Source organism: Falco peregrinus, chromosome Z (genome assembly GCF_023634155.1).
Source record: "Falco peregrinus isolate bFalPer1 chromosome Z, bFalPer1.pri, whole genome shotgun sequence".
Lineage (NCBI taxonomy): Eukaryota > Metazoa > Chordata > Aves > Falconiformes > Falconidae > Falco > Falco peregrinus.
Window position 1 is genome coordinate 47,048,969 of NC_073739.1, and position 20,244 is coordinate 47,069,212.

The window sequence follows — 20,244 nt, forward strand, 5'->3', positions numbered from 1 at the left end:
CACCTTCCAGCAACACCTTCCAGATAACCTGGCCTTGAACACTGCCAGGGATGGGGCATCCACAGCTTCTCTGGGCAGCCTGTTCCAGTGTCTCGCCACCCTCACAGTAAAGCATTTCTATTGTATATCTAATGTAAATCTACCCTCCTTCATCTTAAACCATTATGCCTTGTCCTATCACTACATGCCCTTCTAAGAGGTCCCTCTCCAGCTTTCCTGTAGCCCCCCTTTAGGTGCTGGAAGGCTGCTATAAAGTCTCCCTGGAGCCTTCTCTTCTCCAGGCTGAACAACCCCAACTCTCTCAGCCTGTCTTCACAGGAGAGGTGCTGCAGCTCTCTGATCATCTTTGTGACCCTCCTCTGGACTTGCTCCAACAGTTCCATGTTGTGCTTAATGTTGCGGGCCCCAGAGCTGAACACAAGACTCTGGGTGGAGTCTCAAAAGAGTGAAGTAGAGAGGTAGAGAGAGAGAGCCACCTCCCTCAACCTGCCACCTGCACTTCTTTCGATGCAGCTGAGGGTATGGCTGGCTTTCTGAGCTGCAGACCCATTGCCAGGCCATGCTGAGCTTCTCATCCATCAGCACCCCCAAGTCTTTCTCCTCAGGGCTGCTCTCAATCCATTCTCCACCCAGCTTATATTTGTGCTTGGGATTGTCCCAACCCACATGCAGGACCTTGCCCTTGGCCTCGTTTAACTTTGTGAAGTCCTCTTCTCAAGCCTGTTAAGGTTCCTCTGCAGGGATGTCAGAGCTTGCTTTACTCTGTGCTATAGATGAATGGAATTTTTATGTTAGATTCGTTCAGCTCTTCTTACTGTTCCTCAATATAGTTTCTTTTCATCTGGGGGTCAGGTGGGGTACATTTCTAGACATACAAACTTAAAACTGAAAACTACATTGTCTCATTATGTTTTGGTACAAGCTTAAAAATTGCCATTTTCTTCTGGAACTGAGTTCTCATTACAAAACACAAGCATTGCATGAGATTTCTGTGTCCAAATTCTGCCTGTCCTGATGCCTGTAGAGGCAGAACATGCCCAACAGGACATACAGGATGATTTATTAGGCTGCTAGTCAAGTGACGATTCTCAATTTGAAAGCCAGTGCGTCTGGAATCGTTGCTCAGTACCAGTTTGATGCTAATTCATGCATCAAAAGGGTCTGTAATATTTGGCAACAATCTATTGATTTTTTTCTGACTCATGCAGAACTAATTTTCAGTTACACAAATTAGAGAGGGAGAAAAGGGAAAAAGAACCCATAAATGTTGTTCAGTTCTTTTGGCCATTTCTTTGATCCATGTTTTTTATCTGAGAGGAAAGTGGTGTGTCTAATAGGGAACTGTAATACATTATGAAACAGTGAGACTTAAAAATCTTGTTAGGCAATCACTACTTCAGCAGAATGAAATGCTGTTGCAACAGGAGGAAAATTATACACCAATTATTTATCCAGTCAAGAAAAATTATGCCCCATAACATCAAAGGCTTCCATTTATGAAATAATAGAGAGAGGGCAATTCCTATTCTTTTAGCAAGCCAGGGAATTTTTTTTCATCTGAAATGCAGCAGGCCAAGCATTTGGGACCTTATTTAAGATTATAATCCCACAGCATCACATGTAGCCTACGTGACTGGTTCTAGGAACAGAGATGAAAAAAATAGCTGTGTAATGTTTATGCAGATTTAAATGAGTTATTATAAGTAATTAACTCATCCTGTTTCTTATTATCATTCAAATAATTTTTTCCTCATTATTGAAAAAATATTTTTTCAGCCTGCCTATTCCCAGCTCATGTATTTGTTTGTTTTCTGTACTTTTCCTAATCTTCAATAGTTCTGCTTATTTTTGTAAACTTTGGAACTCTCCTCTAATATTTCCCCTTGCATTGGTTTCTTTTCTGAAAATTCCTCAACTGTTGGATCTAACCAGAACAAGCATTGAAAGCAAAGTGGCTGAGGTGGTGGCAATTTCAAACAACTATTTTTTAGAAGTATGTAGGATTAACAGTCTTCTGTATATATCAGGCTTATTGAATCTTGAAAATAAAGTCTTCTCTGTTTGGCTTTGGCACAAATTCCAAGGGAATGAATATGCAGAGTTAGCAGGACAGAACTGTTAAAATCTGAATCGTCTCCTATTCCAACAAATACTTTCTGCAAAAGGTTAAGACATAAGCAAACAGTAACAAGGAAAGGATACCTGGAAATAAAGAAACTCTGCAGAGCTCTTCCAGGAAAAAAGCCTGGGAATGTGTAAGGGGGAGAGGTAAGGGGAATTTTTCCAAGCACAGAAAGCACACTAAGACTCCCAAGGGAAAACTGAATTAGTGAGAGGCACTGCATTTAATGTATTAGCTGCCTGGCAAAAATGCTCCCTTCTTACGTCTTGTTTTGCTTTGGTTTGGTTTTGACAGAAAGCCTGTGTAAACCTCATTGTGCTTTGTGTTTGTCTATACCACGTTTGGTACATGACAGCCACTGCATGCTCTTGCATGCATCCTTAACCATCCTGTGAACCAGGATGCAATTCTAGCCAATGTGGGAGCCTAGAGAAGAAAAATCATAGTTACAAGCTCTGAGCAACTCCGTTAGAGATTCATACTGAGGGCTTACTACTAAATTCCCCAAATTTCCCCCGGCTGTACAACTAAGGGCAACTGGGATTCAGGTGATATTCCTTAATGTAATGTGTGTCCAGCAAGGTCAGTTCAGTTTGGTCTGTCACATAGAGTCTAAAAACACTGTAAGCAAATTAACTTTTTAGCTCTGGTTGCCAGTCAGTAGGATATAGGTGTAATTTCACAGGACCAGTTTTTCATCTGTAATAATTTGTCATCTTACCTCTACCATTCTAATCCTGCATTTCTTATATATGTCTGAAACAAAACAACTGATGGTAAAGGAAAGCTGAGATCTATTTTCAGAATTTACAAGAAAATATTATTTTTAAATGACTGGTCTGGATTAAGAAATGCATTCTACATGAACATAGTATCAAAAGCAAATATTGTTTTATTAGTTCCTCCAGCAGTCTTCCTCCCTTCCTTAATGAAATGGAACAGTCTGTGCCTTTATCACTTCTTCCATTTAATCTTGTTAATGCAGTCTGTTAAGACTCCACTTTTGCAACAGCACAGGTGTAACTGTGAATAAGTAGGGTAATAGGAAGAATACTGTTCTGCTCCTAGGAGTCTTATTTACGACAAAATGTGTGATATTCAATCCAGAATAAAAACTGATGCAACTGGTGAGTTGAAATGTTTTTCTTCTTCACTTCCTTAACAATATGAAGTATTCCAATTAAGAATAAATAGGGAAATACTAATCTGGCTGTACCAAATCTATCTTTGAGACAACTGTACTTGGGGAGTTTTACTAAATAGTAATTCTTCCTACTGTGTTAAAAGATGGCAGATTAAATTGGTAAGTAGACAGTTGGGAGGTATAACATTTTCCAGACAGCAACAGATGCAAATCCCAGAATATCTCCAGCTGATTCGATTGCTTTTCAAAAGATGGGGCAAAGATTTTAAATAAAAATGTGCAAAAGTAAAAATCCATAATGATGATCAAAAATATGAACAAAGTCAAAAAGCTCTAAGCAGGAAAACACCAGAACGATTTCAGAGTCATTTCAGACTGAAATAATTTTTATTGTTTGTTGTTGCCTGTCTCTCTTGTCAGTTTCCCTTGTAGGAGTTATATTGTGCCTAATGTAGGGGGGAATGTGTTGTAAGGAAAGTGATCTAGGAAAGGGGATGGGGAATTATTCCATTGACTGTGATACAGTTAGATAAAATCCCAGACAATGCAAGTTAGATCTTTTTTGCTGCACTGCTATAATTCTACTTGAGTGTGTTGACTTACTCCTCATTTACCTAGTGCAACTCAGAATCAAAATCTGTACCAGCAGAAACACATTTCCCCATCCCTTCTTTCCCCTGGGCAGCCAGCTTGATGATTTTCTGTCTTAAAAGAAAAAAGTAAAAAAAAAAAAAAAAGGGGGGGGGGGCAGGGAGAGCAACTCCAATTTTTTAAAAAGGCTTTTGCTACTGAATCATGCTCATTAACAAAAATAAAGACATAAACTATGCTTATGTATTCTTCCCTCTGAACTTTTCCTTGAGCATTACAGTTAACTATTTTGGCAAGAAGCTTTAAGCTGTAAAACATTTAAAATTAAAAGCTGCATTAATTAGTGGTTTATCAGGACTCCAGATATACAATATATTTAGCTTGCTGAAATGCTTTGGGTTTTTAAGTTTCATCATGCCCTGTGGTTCACCATTCTTAATCAAAGTATATGGCTGTAATAGTCAAATCAGCTAAAATTTCCCTGACAATATCTTGCATCAGGCAGTCAGAAAACAGTATATTTAAGCATTTTTAATTGTAATGGCCAAACAGATTTACAGAGATTCCAGGAATGAGAAACATTCCACAAAACAAAAGTGCTGAAGGTCAGGGAGGGAAAAAAGCAGGCACGTTGACATGAATTTTACTTCTCAATTTGCAAAACAACCCTTTGTACCCCCCTGTTATGCTATTCCCATGCCTTTGTAAATGGTCCACGCTCTGTAGGGCTTGACACTCTGTGTGCACAACTTCCTCAAAGTTCTTGGGCTTTTCTACTCATGTTCATATATGTATACATACTTTTCTGTACATATTCAGTTGACTCAGTGTATATACTTCTTCACTGGTTAGTGCTGGGCTACCTTTTGTGCTTGATTCTCAATATTAGATAAATGAAAACTCCCAGAGCTATATTTCTAGAAATGTAACTATTGTGACATTGGCTTCCTACAGTAAGTGATAGAACTATAAAAATTCATACTGAGGATGTAATATTTGGGGGAAATTGAGGATATGATCAATTAATGTAATTAAATGTTCAAACAATCTTGCAGGCATGCATATTCAAATAAATACAAAGAAGGGTGTTTTGCTAATAAGAGTGATGTGGTATAGGCAATCAGTTATGTTAGTCTGACAAGTTATTGGGCTAATTGGTAAAGCAAAAGAAACATTTTCTTTTGCATGTGATTTCCACAGCAGAATGCTTACCATGTGAAGTGTATCTTGTTACACGTCATTGTTAGATGTGAAAGGTTTTTTTTCTGTAACTTTCCTATAACCTTATACATGTAGAAGACAGAGAAAAGTTGGAAAATAATGTTCTTCAAAGTCTGCAAAAGCCATTAGTAACCACAGAGTATGCATTAACATTGTCTTTAACACATTTTCATAACTTGTAAAGTAAAATGTCATCTTTGGGTTCAGTATCCTGACAGGTAATGTTTAAGGTAGGTGTAACAATGGTTACCAGAGAAAATAATATTTATTTTTCTTTAAGGTGCATACAGATACAAAATTTTTGGACTTTTTATGTATGCTACTGTATGTAGTGATTTCTGGACTTTAAATGCTTTTTTTTTCCTACTAAGATTGATGTTTTAAACATGGCTTTTTCCTATGAAATTTTGAAAATGGCACTAGCTATTCCTGTTTGGTGTGCATTAGGTTAGGACTTTTGCAAATCTCAGCCTCCCTTCTTTCCTTTTCCAACATTTTGTTTATAAAAAGCAGAACATACCGAGACCTCAGTAAAAATCTGTATTGATTGCCACAAAAATGGAAGAATATAAACCATAAATATGGAGTTATTTGAATGGTGAGCTCACTTACTTATATGAAGCTGAAGTACTTTTCAATTCTAATTATCACTTAATCATTTTTCTATCATGTTTTTAATTGTATTTATTTCTAGCAGTGTATAAATTACTAATTTTCAGAAGTAAGGATGTAGATGGTTTGAGTCTTCTCTGTTACCCTATGTTTCCTAAAAAGGAAAGCATTTAAAATCCTCTGAATATTTCAGAATTTACAGGCAATTTTTGCATGAAGTACAAATAGTGAAAAGAATCAGCGTTTGAGGGGTGGGACAACAGAAGAAGGTTCTGACCCAGTTTTTACTTTCTCTGAAGCTGCATTCTTCGTAGGTCCATCAACTCTACTCTGTGTGTATCCACAGACTGAACAAACCTCCTAAATCCTTAATCATTCACAGTGCACTGTACTATCACACTACTAATACTCATCCCACATGATGTTGCTGTTTCTTATAGCTGTCCATCCCAGGTGTTGATGTAGACTTTCTTGCCTTTAACAGAGCAAGTGCTTGGGAAACAGTTGGAAAAATAAGCAGTTGTAGAAGAGAAGTTAAACAGGATTATACTTGAAGCCTTTGCTTATACAGAGGCTGGCTTCAGGCTCCGTTTAGTGGCAAATGAGTCATGAATACTCAAATTGCCGAGTGTCAGCTGGTTCTGTGTGGAGACCTGAACTGTGCAACGGTTGTCATTTCCCTTGATGATTTTGCATGGCATCAAATTCTGGATTTGAGTGTTACTGCAAGTATAGGAAGCTGGGGATTTTCGAACAAAGCAATGCAGGTAGGGTGGGAAGAAGGGCCGGGGGCGGGGGGATTCTGGGGAGGGGAATGTGTGAGGATTGTGAGTGTGCTGCAGCTGCAGTCCAGTAGCAAGGAGCTAGAGAAGAAGGTGCTGCCACAGACAGCTAAAAATAAGCCTTGCTCCCACTGCAAGCTGAGATTTTAAGTTCATTTCTACCCCACTCCAGCAACCAGTAATACTGGCTTGGGTACTGGGGGAAAGATAAGGTCCTGTGTGATCCCACAGCCTTGAAAACAAAAGGTCGAGTCCGTCTGTGCAACATCTCTCTGTGCTTTGTAACTGTACAGCAGTGACCTATGCATATCTAACACAAAGAATTGCCACTAAGGTGCTGAGTACTAGATGACAATTTCAGCCAGCTCTCAACAGGCAAAATGGACTGTAAATATTTATTATGCTATCTGGGCTCTTCACTTGCAAAGTTCATCTGTCCATTTATCCAGAAGAGAAAAAAAAAAAGATAGCCACAGACTGTTGTCTGTCATCTGTCAGGAAACAGTAATTCAGAAGCACTGGCACACTGAGTAGCTTTCTGAGCAAAGACAAGTAAGGAGGGAAAAGGATTTGTCTTTTCTATATTCTATATTCTGTATTTCTATAGATATTTTTTTTCTATATTTATATATTCTATAGCTAAATGCCTGCTATATTGTAAACCTTTCAAGTGAAACATCCAAAAATTATGATAAATATGTTGGCAGAGCAAATACTAAGTATACTTCTCATAGGAAACAACGTTACATGTGCAATGTATTTTCTGTATAGGCTGATGGTTTTTGAGCAAGTGCTCATTTAGTGTGTAGATAATTGCAGAGAAAACATGGTCATCACTGCTCAAATAGCTATCCTGACCAGCTTATATAAACACTAGCTAAAGCTGCTAGAGGTTATTTGCAGAACATTGGATCTGATGAGCTCAAATATAAGATAGCTTGGGTAGTATAATATTTGAGATTACCGTAATAATCTCTTTAGGGAAAGTGTGCAGTATCAGCAGAACCATTGCTTGAGTCTTCGAGGGAAGTAGAAACTGTACAGTAATAATTCCGCATTTATTATATACTTAAATCTTTCCCTGTGAATAAGGCAAGTTTCTGAACTCTTTATGGGGCCCAGGATAAAGCTTTGAGAATTTAATTAAATATCTCTGATTTGAACTCACCTACAGAGCCTAAATCATCAGTTTGGCAACCTGTTTTCGTTGTGTGGTAACTTGTTCTACTGTAGCACCACCCTTTGAAGTTACACACATAATTTCCATGCATATGAGTTACTAGGGAAAAGAGTTCATAGATTAGTGTAGAGAAGTCCATGTTGAGAGGCAGTGAAAATGCTTTTGTACAGATTTTCATACCGCTAGGTGAGTTGTCAAAGTTTACTCATTCTTTGACCCTTTCTGACCTCTTTGGGCGTAGCCTTTCAGGGGCCAAGCTTTGAACCATAGCTTCTGACAAGGGAGCTGATTTTCAGCTTTTTGGATCTAGTCACTGGGCTGTACTTGTCTGTGTCAGCCATCGCTGCTCAGCAGGGGATGCAGGCAGTTCTGCTTCTCTTCTGCTGCCTTCTCTCCTTATGAACCATCTCACGAAAGTCTGGGACAACCTTAAAACACTTGTGCTTCTTATGCACTTCCACCACTCTTGTCTTGTCCAAAATAAAGAAACAAACAAGCTGCTAGGTAGCAATTTCTTTGCCTTTGGCATCTTCCTAACCTTTTGGTGTTTCATTGAGTGTTGGGCTGTCATTCTTGGCAAAAAAGCTGCACAGCTTTCATTTGCAGTTCAGGAAACAGCATCACTGTATCATAATTAGCCCTTGGAAATCCAGATTTTCTGTTAATATACAAATGCTTTAAACTCATTAAAATCATGACTTCTGCAGAAAAAATGCTGGTAATCCAAAAGAGGTGTATATCAATTATCTCACAACATCATGTCCCTACCCTTACGATACTTTTGCTCACAACTACCTTTGCTCCACAGAGAATCATCCAACCTTGCAAATCTTGCAGCTTTTCTAATTGATTAGCATAATGAAATTCAGCTTGGAGCAATTATCCTTAACCTGTTTTAAGCTTGAAGTCCTTTGCTCCTATCTAAGGTGTGATAAAAAGCTAGGGTTCCAAAAGCATTTCTTTTTAAAAGAATGTACCCCTTGGTCTAATAAAAGATATTACATCTAGCTGAAAGCCTCATCTCATCTATATCCTTGGACCATCACAAGCACAGCAACTTTTTACTATTCATACATTGTTAAATAACAGTGCTAGATCCATTGTGGTTACACTTAGGAAAGGAAAGAAAGGGCATTTAAACAAAAATATTTTTTCTTATTTCTGTTCTTACTGTGATAGAAAAAGGTTGTTCTACTGAGCTAATTTTTTTCCCTATAATTTCACCTTCTCTGCTGAACGTAAAGGCAAGTAATCTGTGCAGATCATTCTTTCCAGACTTGTTCCAAAATTACTATGTAACAATAAAAAACAAAAAGTTCAAATAATATGAGCAGTTTGGAGATTCCCTTTAGCTCTCAAGCATCTACAATCATTTGGACTCGTATTACTTCATCTGTCGATTTCAAAGCATTTGACAATGGCCTGTAAACATTATTACGCCTGTGAAACAGGTAGAAAAAATCTTCTAAATTGTATATCTACAGTGCAGATACAAACGTATTTCCTTCGTATGCAAAACCTGCAAAAAGGCCAATATATAGCATGTAATTTTGAAACATTTCATCGGTCTACAGACATTGTCATGCATCTAAGGTGTGATCTTACCTTCTCTTTTAAAAAGTAAATTTTAAATGCACCCAATAAGGATGCACTGGGTAACTACATAAAGACTTTTCATCAAAAAATCAGATTTTAAAAGGTTCTTTTCCAACAGTCTTTAGAACAGCCATGCAATAAAGGGCAGAGTTGATCTGTAAGAGTGATGTACAATTCAGTGCTTTTTTCTTCCCACCCCCCAAGAAAATCATAAAAGAGGAAGGGGAAAAGAAAATGTGTCACGAAAAAAACGTTCCAAGTGACATTGATTATAAGCTAAAAAACCTTCAGCTGAGTGCAAGACTATGAAAGAAATCAGACCTGACAAATTGCATGGATTTATGGGCAAAACAATCTTTTTAGCAGTAATCTATAGCTCTGCTATTTCAAGCAATGATGGATCAGATTTCTCAATATCCTACTTCTAGGACTACCACTTACCTTGAAATTCGTAACAAGTTTTTAAAGATCATGTACAGATCAAATCTACTGTGTGTGCCCAGCGAGACATATAGATATACAAGAACAACTGCTTCTGGGGAATTTGTACATCTCTGCACATGAGCTGTAGAACTGGAATATTTGAGAATCACCAGTCTAGCTGCACATACAGAAAGGGCTCTGAGCAAAGCAGACCTGACAGGCTTTGTGGCTCTAACTTAGTCCAGGGTCCAGACTCACAATCAGACTCGTGTGTATCACTGTGCAAAAACTTTAAGATTTTATGAAAGCGTTCTTTTCCTGGGTGAATTCCATCATATCTGCTTACTCTAATGGCTCATTTGGGGTATGGCTGACAGGAAATGTATCTACAGACACATTAATTAACATTAACTGGCGTTAATTAGCTTGCTGAGATATTGCTAACCATGTAGTTTTCACTGCATGAGGTACGACAGAGGCTGAAAATATAACTAGTATCCTCAGCTGTATATTTTCAGATTATTAAATACTAATGCAAAGCACCTGAAGTCTTGCTGTGAAGCCACAGAATATCTAATCCAGTGGCAAAGGGGATACCAAGATCTAGTTGGCAGCCTAACTTATAGTGGAAACCTCTATTGATGATAACATGCAAGGAAAAAAACCTGTCTTACTCACAGAGGTCAAAAGAAAAAGAAGAAAAAAAAAACCCAAGAAAAAAAAACAACCAGAGTTGGCAATAAGATAAAATTGCTGAATATACTTAATTTGAAATCACTTAGGGATACAAACATGAAAGTGAACTGGGCCAATCTACTGGTATTTTTCAAAGAACTCCAGCTTAAGAATGATGGGAATTCTTGGAAGGTGGAAGAGCTGCTTTTTTTGCTGTCAGTTCTCTCATTAGCCTTGATGTTTCCAAGTGCAATCCCTCCTGGATCAACAAATTAGAGAGAGGACTTCCTCTTCAAAGTTCATGCCCAGCATGCATTAGTATCCTCTTTTGATCAAGAACTAAATGTTGAAAGCTGGAGTCTTTTTTTTCCTGTTGGAACCAAAGCTACAGATCTGGGAATTATATTCCTGTCTCTCCCAAATGAAGTTCCTCAGATGTTAAACTGAGATTACACAAAATGTGAGCTTTGCTTTTTTCATGTTAGACAACATATACATGTGAGTGGCAGTCCTCACAAATACACAACGGATATATTAGCTGCTTTGTTGACTCTTACCTTTGTTTCAAGAAGAATTCAGCAAACTGTGTATCTCCTTCCAGATTTATTCCTAATTTCACCAATATAACAAATCTTGAAACCTGACTATTTCCCTACATTTAGGATAATGAATATTGTGCCCATGAGTAAATTTTTGCTGGTAAAAAAAAAAAGAGAGAAAAAGAGCAGCTTAGTGTATCCTTTATTTCTCTTGGGGCAGCATTTGAGAAAACAGCTAATGCTTGGTTTGAGGATGGTTTTAAGTACATATTTGTTTTTATTCAAGTGTTCATTTCAAATGTGTGAGATGATTTTGTATTTGATTCATTAATAGAATTCCACCCTTCTTCCTGTTGTCCTGAGAGAATGAATTAGGTTCCAGGTGTTAAACCCAGCATCTGTGGATTATTATTACTAGTCATGTAGAATTAATTAATTTCCATTGCAGCATTCTAATTTGTAGGTTGCCATATAAAACTAGAGGCAGTTCCCAGACCTAAAGAACTTTAAAACTTAAGTATAAAATAAGAGATTAATACCACAGAGAGATGGGATGACACTGTGGTACTGATGACAGAAGTTACAGTTAGTGATAACGAGCAATCACAATGCAGCATGCATTGAAACATTATAAATGTTTTGTTAGACATCAGGGTGATGGTGGTTTTGCAGTGATTGAGTTTTCCAGGTTTATTGAGTGATACATGTCAGGACAGGATGAAAACTGAATGTGCTTATTGAAAAATTTGACAGATGGACAGCTGAGACCTGTGTTATTGCTTGAAAAGAGGCAGGAGCCATTATTCTTATTCACATTAAAGTTTATAGGTAAAAAGGCAAGGGGAAGGACTTTCAAAGTGGAGGTAAGTAGTTTTGCTGTTATTCCTTCCTCATGTTTATTACACTGGGAGAAAAGAAGTTCTGTTCCTGTGCTGCCGAAAGTTATCACTGTGGCAACTCCACTATTGGTTCATTCCATTTTTGCCTCAATATTCAGAAAGTGGTTCTGAATCAATGGGTTTTGTACTTGTAAGGAATTCAAAAGCTGGCTGCTTATTTTAGCATAGCTGTAAAGAGAGATAGGATATATAAGTCCCTAAACTGTTGGTCTAAAAGGAGAATGTAAGAAGAAAAACAACATAAAATTATGGGTGGCTGAACAAAGATACGATGTGAAAAAGGTGTAGTAGCTCTGACAATCATTAAATCTGCAAAAGAAACCTGGTACACTGGGTGTTAATTACAGTAATTCAAGAGGTTTCTGGGAATACAGTGGCTTCTTTTTCATCTGGCCTGTACAATTAATGACTCAAGTTTTCTGTTGTGAATCCTTAAATTGTTGTGCTGTCTTATGAGCAAAATGAAATGCCTAGGAGACAGTAGCAGAGTCTGTTTTTCCAAACTTCTTCAAATGCCTTCTGTGTCCTAAAGATGCTGCCTTTTCTGTGAGCTGTCTAAGGAGCCATGGTAGCAATTTCCTAGACATCCTGTGTTTACTAATTTATAGAACGGTTAGCTTTGAATAAGGGTTTAAATTAACTGGTGAGTTGCAAGTTGCAAGTATTTATTTAATATTAATTGAAACATGGAGCCTTAGCATTTAGTGACCACAAATATTTACCATGAGCACAGTGCTTGTAATTGCACGTCATGCATGGAATTATTGATCACTCACAGTAACAAGTACTGTGCTAAATGCAACGAGTGCCACAGGATCAATTCTTCTGTCTGTTCCTATCACAGTACAAACTATATATGCAAGTCACATTAAAAGTACCTTCATATTATTTGGGTGGGGTGTTTTTTACTTCCTTTGTCTTGTCTTTTCCTGAAGATGTCCTCACATTCCCACTGTAGTTCCTGCCTCTGACATTGACATATGTCTTTGTGACTTGTCAGCACAAAGCAGCATGTGGTCCCAGAGCTAAGCTTGCTCCCTCCACATGACTCTCAAGCAGAGACGTGTGAGCAATTACTCAAACTAGCCTCTCAAACAGCAATACCTGGGGGTGCGTGTTCAAATGTTTTAATTATCTCAGTGGGGATAAGGCATAGGAATTTTTGAGCAGGATCAACCTGGCAAAATTGCCAAGGAACTGCAGATGCTTTTCTGTAAGGAATTGCCTTCTTTTTTATGCATCTGTCATGCCAGGATGGCTAATGAGTATTAGTTTCGTAAGAAGGGAAAGAAACTACCACCACCTAGTTCACAAAACCAAAATGGATACAGAAGCTAATCCAGAAATTGTGGATGGCACAGGAAATTTTATTTCTAGATATGAACTTTCTTAAGTACAAAGACAGGCAAGGTTTTGGTTCTGGGTTGTCTCCATCCAGAACATATTAACAACAAATTGCTATTTCCTACAATAAAATTAATTCTATCCCTCCTGGATTACAAGCAGTATAAAAGATGGTTTGCTTGCCTAAGCCTTGCCTAAACATCTGCTTGATCAGAGACAGTATCTCAGGAACCTGAGCTCACAGTGGGAACTCTTTAGCCATCCATGAATGTCCTTCTTCCCTGGTTTCTTTGGAATACCATGTCCCAAGGAAATAGTTACTTGACTTGCCAGAGAAGAGGGCCTGCTAGAATTCACCTTGTGGAGTTTACCCTGCTAAGCTTCTACCTTAAGTAGGGGGCTAGGGGAATAGGGGATGCAATGCACCCTTCAGTGGGAAGTGTAATGGCTCTGCGGGGCACAGTTTGAGTTTTGGCTGTTTAACCACATGGTGGTAGGAAGGTAACTTGTAAGAGACTCCTGGTTTCTGCTAAGAGTGATAAATGGCAACCGTAGGTGGAAACAGGGCAAAATCCAGAATACACCTTTACATTGTCACCGCATCCACCATACAAGTGTGCTTAGTGCTTACTTACAACGTGCAGTCATTTTTAAGTGCTTATTTTTCTTCAGCGTTTATAACCTTTTCAGCTGCCCACATGTTTGAAATGGGATGCTTTTCTTAGAATGAGCATCTGGACAATAATCTTGTTTCCCTATCTCCTAATCAATTTTGGAGTTGAACGTGTCCAGTTAAAGTACTAACAGTTAGCAATCCTTGTGCTCAGAGTAGCTCTACTACACAAGCTCTCAGCTTTGCTACCCAAGTACTCGATGAGTGACATGTTGCAGAGAACTGCTGCTATTGTTGCCCTGAGCACGAAGGCAGGATACCTGCCAGGAGCACTGATCCTTACCAAGTATGTTGCTGCTTCCAAGTGGTCGGAGAGTTGCAGGGAGACGCGCATCCCACATAAGAAAACAATGAAAGAGAATGAATATAGGTTTTCTATTTCTTGCAACACGTCTGGCTACAATAAAGGCACAGTCTTCCCCTACGCTTCATACTGTGTGCTCTTACAGTATTGTCAAAGGAAACACACACAGTATTCAAAGGATTTCAGGGAACCAAACAGCTGTGTTAGCAAAAAAAAAATAAAAATTAGAAAAAAAGATATGGAAGACAGTGAAATATGTTCTCCTTCTCTGAAGTAAATGACCATTAATTTTATAAAAGGATCTGAAGCATATCCATACTCAAACATTTTCAGATAGTACCTGCCTCTCCCAGCACCCAGCCACTGGCTACTTAAACTCAGTCTGTGGGCCTTGCCTGTGCATAATCTGGTGCTGAAACAAATAGCGTGAAGAGGAGAAGTTAAGCAATCATTTGCAAGCCCATCTCTGCCGGTGGAATTGGTATTTTTGTGTATTTTGAAGCCATAATCTGAAGGATGTGAAAACTTCATCACCTCAACTGCTTTGAAAAATGCATCGAAACATACCATGTAATTCTGCCTCAGCAAAGTGAAAAGTTGTGAATGTGTGAAATGTGTAAGCATGAATGATCTAGAGAATTATTTAGGACCCCTAATGACTGTTACTAGCAATAATGATGATGGAACTAACCAGTAAAAAGCAAAAAAGGAGAATATGAGGAAAACCTTGCTAATCATGAGATATCTTAAATCGTTGGTGAGTTTTGTGGGGTATGGTAGAAACTACATAATGTGAAGCAATTAAAACTTGCCAAATCAAAGCATTCAGAAACATGCAGTACAAAAGAAAGCAGTCTTTTATTGTTAGGGGGTGAGCAGGTTATCTGCTGTCTAGCTCCAGTATTTAAGATCTCCATTTGAGAAAGACAGACATGAAATAGAATTATGTACTCAAAATATTTCTCTTGTTTTCTTTTTCAGCACAAATTGAAGTGATACCATGCAAAATCTGTGGTGATAAGTCCTCTGGAATACACTATGGAGTCATCACATGTGAAGGCTGCAAGGTATGAGATTTTAGTACAGCACAGTCATCAGCATCTGCATTAGCCTCAGGCATCTCTGTACAATAATATACTCTTACACGCTTTCAAGCAAGTGGTGCCAAAGGCTGTAAAGCCAGCTGCTGATAGAGATACATTTCATGCCTAATTTTACTAGTTGCTTTCCTTTTCATCAAATAGTCTTTACAGTTACCTCCTTGTTTAAAACATGAATCAGTCACATCCAAAACAGTGTAAGTGCTGATACAGAGGCTGGCAACTGTAAGTCACACCTGTTCTACCTTAAATCAGCTTGAGAGAAGGATTTCTTATCTTGTTTCCTACACAACTGTGTAGCATTAAAAGTTGGCGCGGTATCTCAGTTCAACCTCTTAAAAGCTTACAGGTGACAGTTTGGTCCTATTTTATCCCCTTTATATTCTCTGCAGACCAAATTGTAATCTCCAAAAGAAAAAAGTCTTACATTGTGAGTAGTCTAAAAGGATCCTTTGTCTTCTGCCTTATAGGCTCCAGCACAGGGCAATAGCTGGGAACTGGAAGTTAAGGAAAAAGAAGGAAATAACCCTTCTGTGTTGCTTAGTCATATTAACTTATTATTCCAGGCTTTAATTCAAATAACACAAATCAGACCCCAAGCCAAGAGAAGAAAGGCTTCAGTTTTCAACTTCAAAAATACTCTGTGATTTTATTATCTAAGGAAGTACATCATTACTTGTGAAAAACCAGAGTTTCATACTACATGTTGGTACTTCAGCTCTGACTGTAAATGCGAAATTGCAAAGATGGAAAGGTAGCCTCTCTGATTTCGTCTATGTGGAAGCACACAAACTGGTACATTTGAAAGTGGGTGCATGTTTGTAGAGTGAAATGGCCAGTCTGTATTTACTTAATGTTTTACAAAATTTTACAACATCTGAAAATTTGGGTGCACCCATTCCTAGAAGAAAGCTTTTAATGCCAACGCCTTGAGAAGCAATAGATTGTCAAAGATCAGATTTCTTTCAGAAACTTTAACAATTGTAAACGGAAAAACCTACAATGTGTCACTGTATTACTGTGACACTGGACTAGAAACAAGCTTCTTTTTATGATGATCACATGAAACAAGATTAGACTAATTGATCTGATACTTCAAAATTGACACAAAAGCTACAAAAGGAAAATGCTTTGAGCAAAAAACCCAGCATCTTGTCTTAGTACTCAGTGCCCACAGAGCAGTTAGGGGTAAAGTCTCCTGTAGATGTGATTAGGGTTAATGCTGGCTTTTGTGTGTGCCTCAAGAGGAGATGATACCCCTCAGCTCTGTGTATAGACTGCTTATTGAGATAAAGAGCTTCTCTTCCACTTACGACAGTTTTAACCCTATTGCTTTTGTGCCAGTATTGCAGTATGAGATCAATTAGTCTAATCTTGTTTTGTGAGCCTGTTACAAAAAAAGATGTGTTTTCACATCAGGTCCAATGGGAGGCACCTCAGTGTGTCAAATCTCTCTTTTAAGGTTAAGTGTCTCCAGAAGGGAGACTCTGCTCTTCGTTGCCCAGCAAGTAGATAACTGTTTCCTCAGCCCACATACTAATAACTGGTAATTTCTGGCTCCTTTTGTCTGAAAGTGTGAGAAACCTGAATTAATTAAAAGGGAGACCATATGTAGAAGAAAGAGGCGAGAACCACTCTATAAGCATGCACACGTATTGAGCCAGGCACCAGGCAGCCACAGCAACTCAGGACACAGCATCCAAGGATTGTACCACCATTAGTGGTGCTACAGTCTTCAAGGGAGAGGAAATCCTTTAACTTTGTGCCCCTGCTTTAGCTATGCACTGCAAATGCATATTATAACTGCCTAAGGGGCATCATAAATATTACTGCTGTTTCCTGTGCATGTCTGCATACACTGAGTAACCTGCTAGAGCCACTGAAGAAAATGATGTCTCTAACACTGTCGTCACTGAAAGGCTGAAACCTGAAGACTAAGTTTCCATCCCATCTGTCTCTGTGGCTCCTTCTTTTGCTGAGAAGCCTTTTATCATCTCTGTAGCCCACCCCCAGAGCAAAGTACTTGCTACCACTCTGTCATTATTTAGACAGTAGTTCACGTGACCGTTTCCCTTCTCAGACTTTCAGTGATGGATAAAGTGACTTGTTCAAGATGCAGAAAGACTTATTGTCAGTGCTGGAAATACTGGGAAACCTGTCTTAAAGTTCGTAGCATGGCAGTAATGAACTGCATCCTCCTAGTCCCAAATGGAATTATTCTCAGTAAATATAGCCAATATTATATAAAGATCCTCTAAAAATTAAATGAAAGGTTTGTCTGTACTTTGTAAGACAACATTTAGAGACTACAAAAGTCTGCTTGGAAAGATAAATTACCTACTATAGGTTAATTTTATTATGTAACCCTTGATTTTTTCATAAGAGGAGTAAAGAAGGAACAAACAAATTCTTCTGAGATGAGATCAGCCTTAACAGGAAAAAACAGCACTAGAGGATAAGGCACAGTCAATGCTAGATGGTTATGTGGGTTTTTTTAATGTTATTTAGTTAATTTGTTCTCTCAAATCCATATCCACAAGGGAGCTGCTAAAATCTAAACCTTTAAACAGAAAATCTTTTCCCATGTCAGAAACAAAATTGGCTGTAAAGTTCAGCAAATATAATAGAAGTATCTGCAATTAGCATTCATTTATCCTTAAATTAAACTCACCTCCACAGTTTCAGGAAAATACTGCTCAACCAGAATCAGATAAGTCCCCACCAGGTTTTTCTGAGAGTTCCGCTTAAAGGACATCCATGTTCTCAAAGGTGCAAATCACTAAACTTAGGTTAGTTTTTAGGTATACCATAATGTATTTAAAAAAATTATAATAAAACCACATCTAGCACAGGCTAGATGAAGTGAGTCTCTTTATGCTTGACCTCAGGAACTAGCACTGCCGGGTGTCCTTGGTGGGACACCACACCTGTCACCTGTTCTTTCTGACACCCCACACCATCCTCATCAGGTTCACCAGGACTTGAATGAGAATTCAAGCAATACCTGTAGCAAGCGAATTTAGCCCTGTGACGCTGTCACCTTATTGCTTCCTCACTCTTGTTCCCTCAAAACAAGTCTGTCATGATTTCCATTGCTTGGTATTACTGTCTGTCAGCCTGTGAAGAGATAACACTGGCTTTGCCTGAAAAATGAAGTCACTTCTTGCTTTCTGGCTCCATTCAGAGCTGTTTGCAAACCAGCCCAGAAAGATACAATCACTTTGGCATCACTTAGGGTGACTAGGGTAGCTTCAGTAATGATGCTTTGTGCCCTTTTCCTCCTCACAGCTTCCTGCGGTGGCTAGGCTATCCTTCAGCTTTCCCTCCACACAACCCTGCAGATGCCTGCATTTAAAGATGCCAAAGTGGTCAAGAAACTGCTCTTTTTTGTTCCTCTTTGTCTGAACTTGCTGTTCCTTCTGTCCTTTATTTTACAGGAAAGACAAGAATATCATTAAATGCCTTCTCTTTTCTCTTTCTCTCTTTAATCCTAACCCCCTAGTTTCATTCCTCTTGTCACCTCTGCCATTTCATGTCACTTCTACCATAAGAGGATCTTGGTGTTGTTCACAGCAGCTGGGAGCTCGTAAGGCCTTAGGTATGGGTTAATATGCTCCTTTAGCTCTCTGATCTTTAGCCAAACAACCCACAACTGGCCAGAAAAGAAACCTTCTAAGAGATAGAATATCTAGAAATTTTTACATAGATAAAATGGATAATGTTATATTCCACTGAAATGGAAAATGTCATTACTTTCTCATGGCAGTGTCTGAAGGTGTTGCTTTCCCCTTTGTGTGTTGGCTTTACTTGATACAGTCATCAAATCCTAGTGCTTTTGTGGTGCCTGAATTTGAATTACTTTTCGCTCCTGAAGTGTATGATCCCTCCAGATCAGATCAACATTTGCCCGGTTAAATTGAACAGCAGACTTCAGCTTCTAATGCTATGCATAGCCAGTGCTGGTTATTACCAGTCTCTTTCATTAAAGGAAGAAAATAGAGCAAGTACTTCTAAGTCATCTGTTTACAAATGCTGACAAGCTTTTCGTCTATTAGGAGCAAGCGTTAGATGATACATGTTAATTATTTCACAACAAGAATGCATTCTGTAACATTATTGTTTGCTTTTTAATGAAGTAGAATTACATTCTTTACAGAATAAAGCACAATTCTCATTATAAGTAAATGTTCATTAATTTCACTATACAAGGCCAACACGTCTGCAAGGCCATAGCATAAGCAGCATTGCACTAAAAAAGAGTTTATCAGAGTCAGTTGCGTGGTTCTCTCTGTGTGTGTGTGTGCGCGCGCACGCATGCGTGCATGTATATGCACATGGTAATACTCTGTCTCTCTTGCTTTCTTGCCTCTAGGGATTCTTTCGGAGGAGTCAGCAGAACAATGCCTCCTACTCCTGCCCAAGGCAGAGAAACTGTTTAATTGACAGAACCAACAGAAATCGTTGCCAACACTGCCGACTGCAGAAATGTCTTGCCCTGGGAATGTCTCGAGATGGTAAGGAGTCAGGTTCCTGCTTCACTCCTAAACCCTTTGAAACAATTCTTCACTGCTGACTTAAACTCTCTGTAGATTTCTGGAAAAGAGAGGAGAAGCTCCTTGCTTTGTAATGCATGCACTGTGAGAGACAGATCTTTGCCATCCAGTTAACAAAGGAGGCTGTTTTCATGGGGAGGGTGGGCAAATCACAAAATGGAGAGAAGTATTAGTTTGGGGCAGAAAGAGTCAGAAGTGAAATGTGTGGTTCTGATCAAAAGCACAAAAAGGTCACCTCTGGAGAGATGAATTTATATTCTAGTTTAGATAACCTCTTAAATTATATTTATCTTAATATTAAATATTGATGTGGTAACGCATCCCTTTCCTTGAGATCTCTAAAGGTCTATGACAGTAAATAGGCAGTTAAGAAGAAATTTACACCTTGATAGCATTAGGGCTTTCTGTTTGTTTTACTCAGAGCACTTGACCACGTATTTTGCATTGCCAAAAATCCTATTTCTTTTACTTGTACATTGCCCCTGT

The 20,244-nt window shown here is 38.6% G+C and overlaps 1 protein-coding gene across 1 annotated transcript in view; it reads left to right on the forward strand.

Annotated features, from left to right (window-relative positions):
- The window catches only part of RORB (RAR related orphan receptor B), a 144,527-nt gene that overhangs the window by 86,436 nt on the left and 37,847 nt on the right, over nt 1-20,244 (forward strand). The window contains exons 2-3 of the mRNA XM_055791515.1: nt 15,087-15,172; nt 19,578-19,719. Of these exons, the coding sequence (XP_055647490.1) occupies nt 15,087-15,172; nt 19,578-19,719 (228 nt within the window). The remainder of the gene's footprint in view (nt 1-15,086; nt 15,173-19,577; nt 19,720-20,244) is intronic.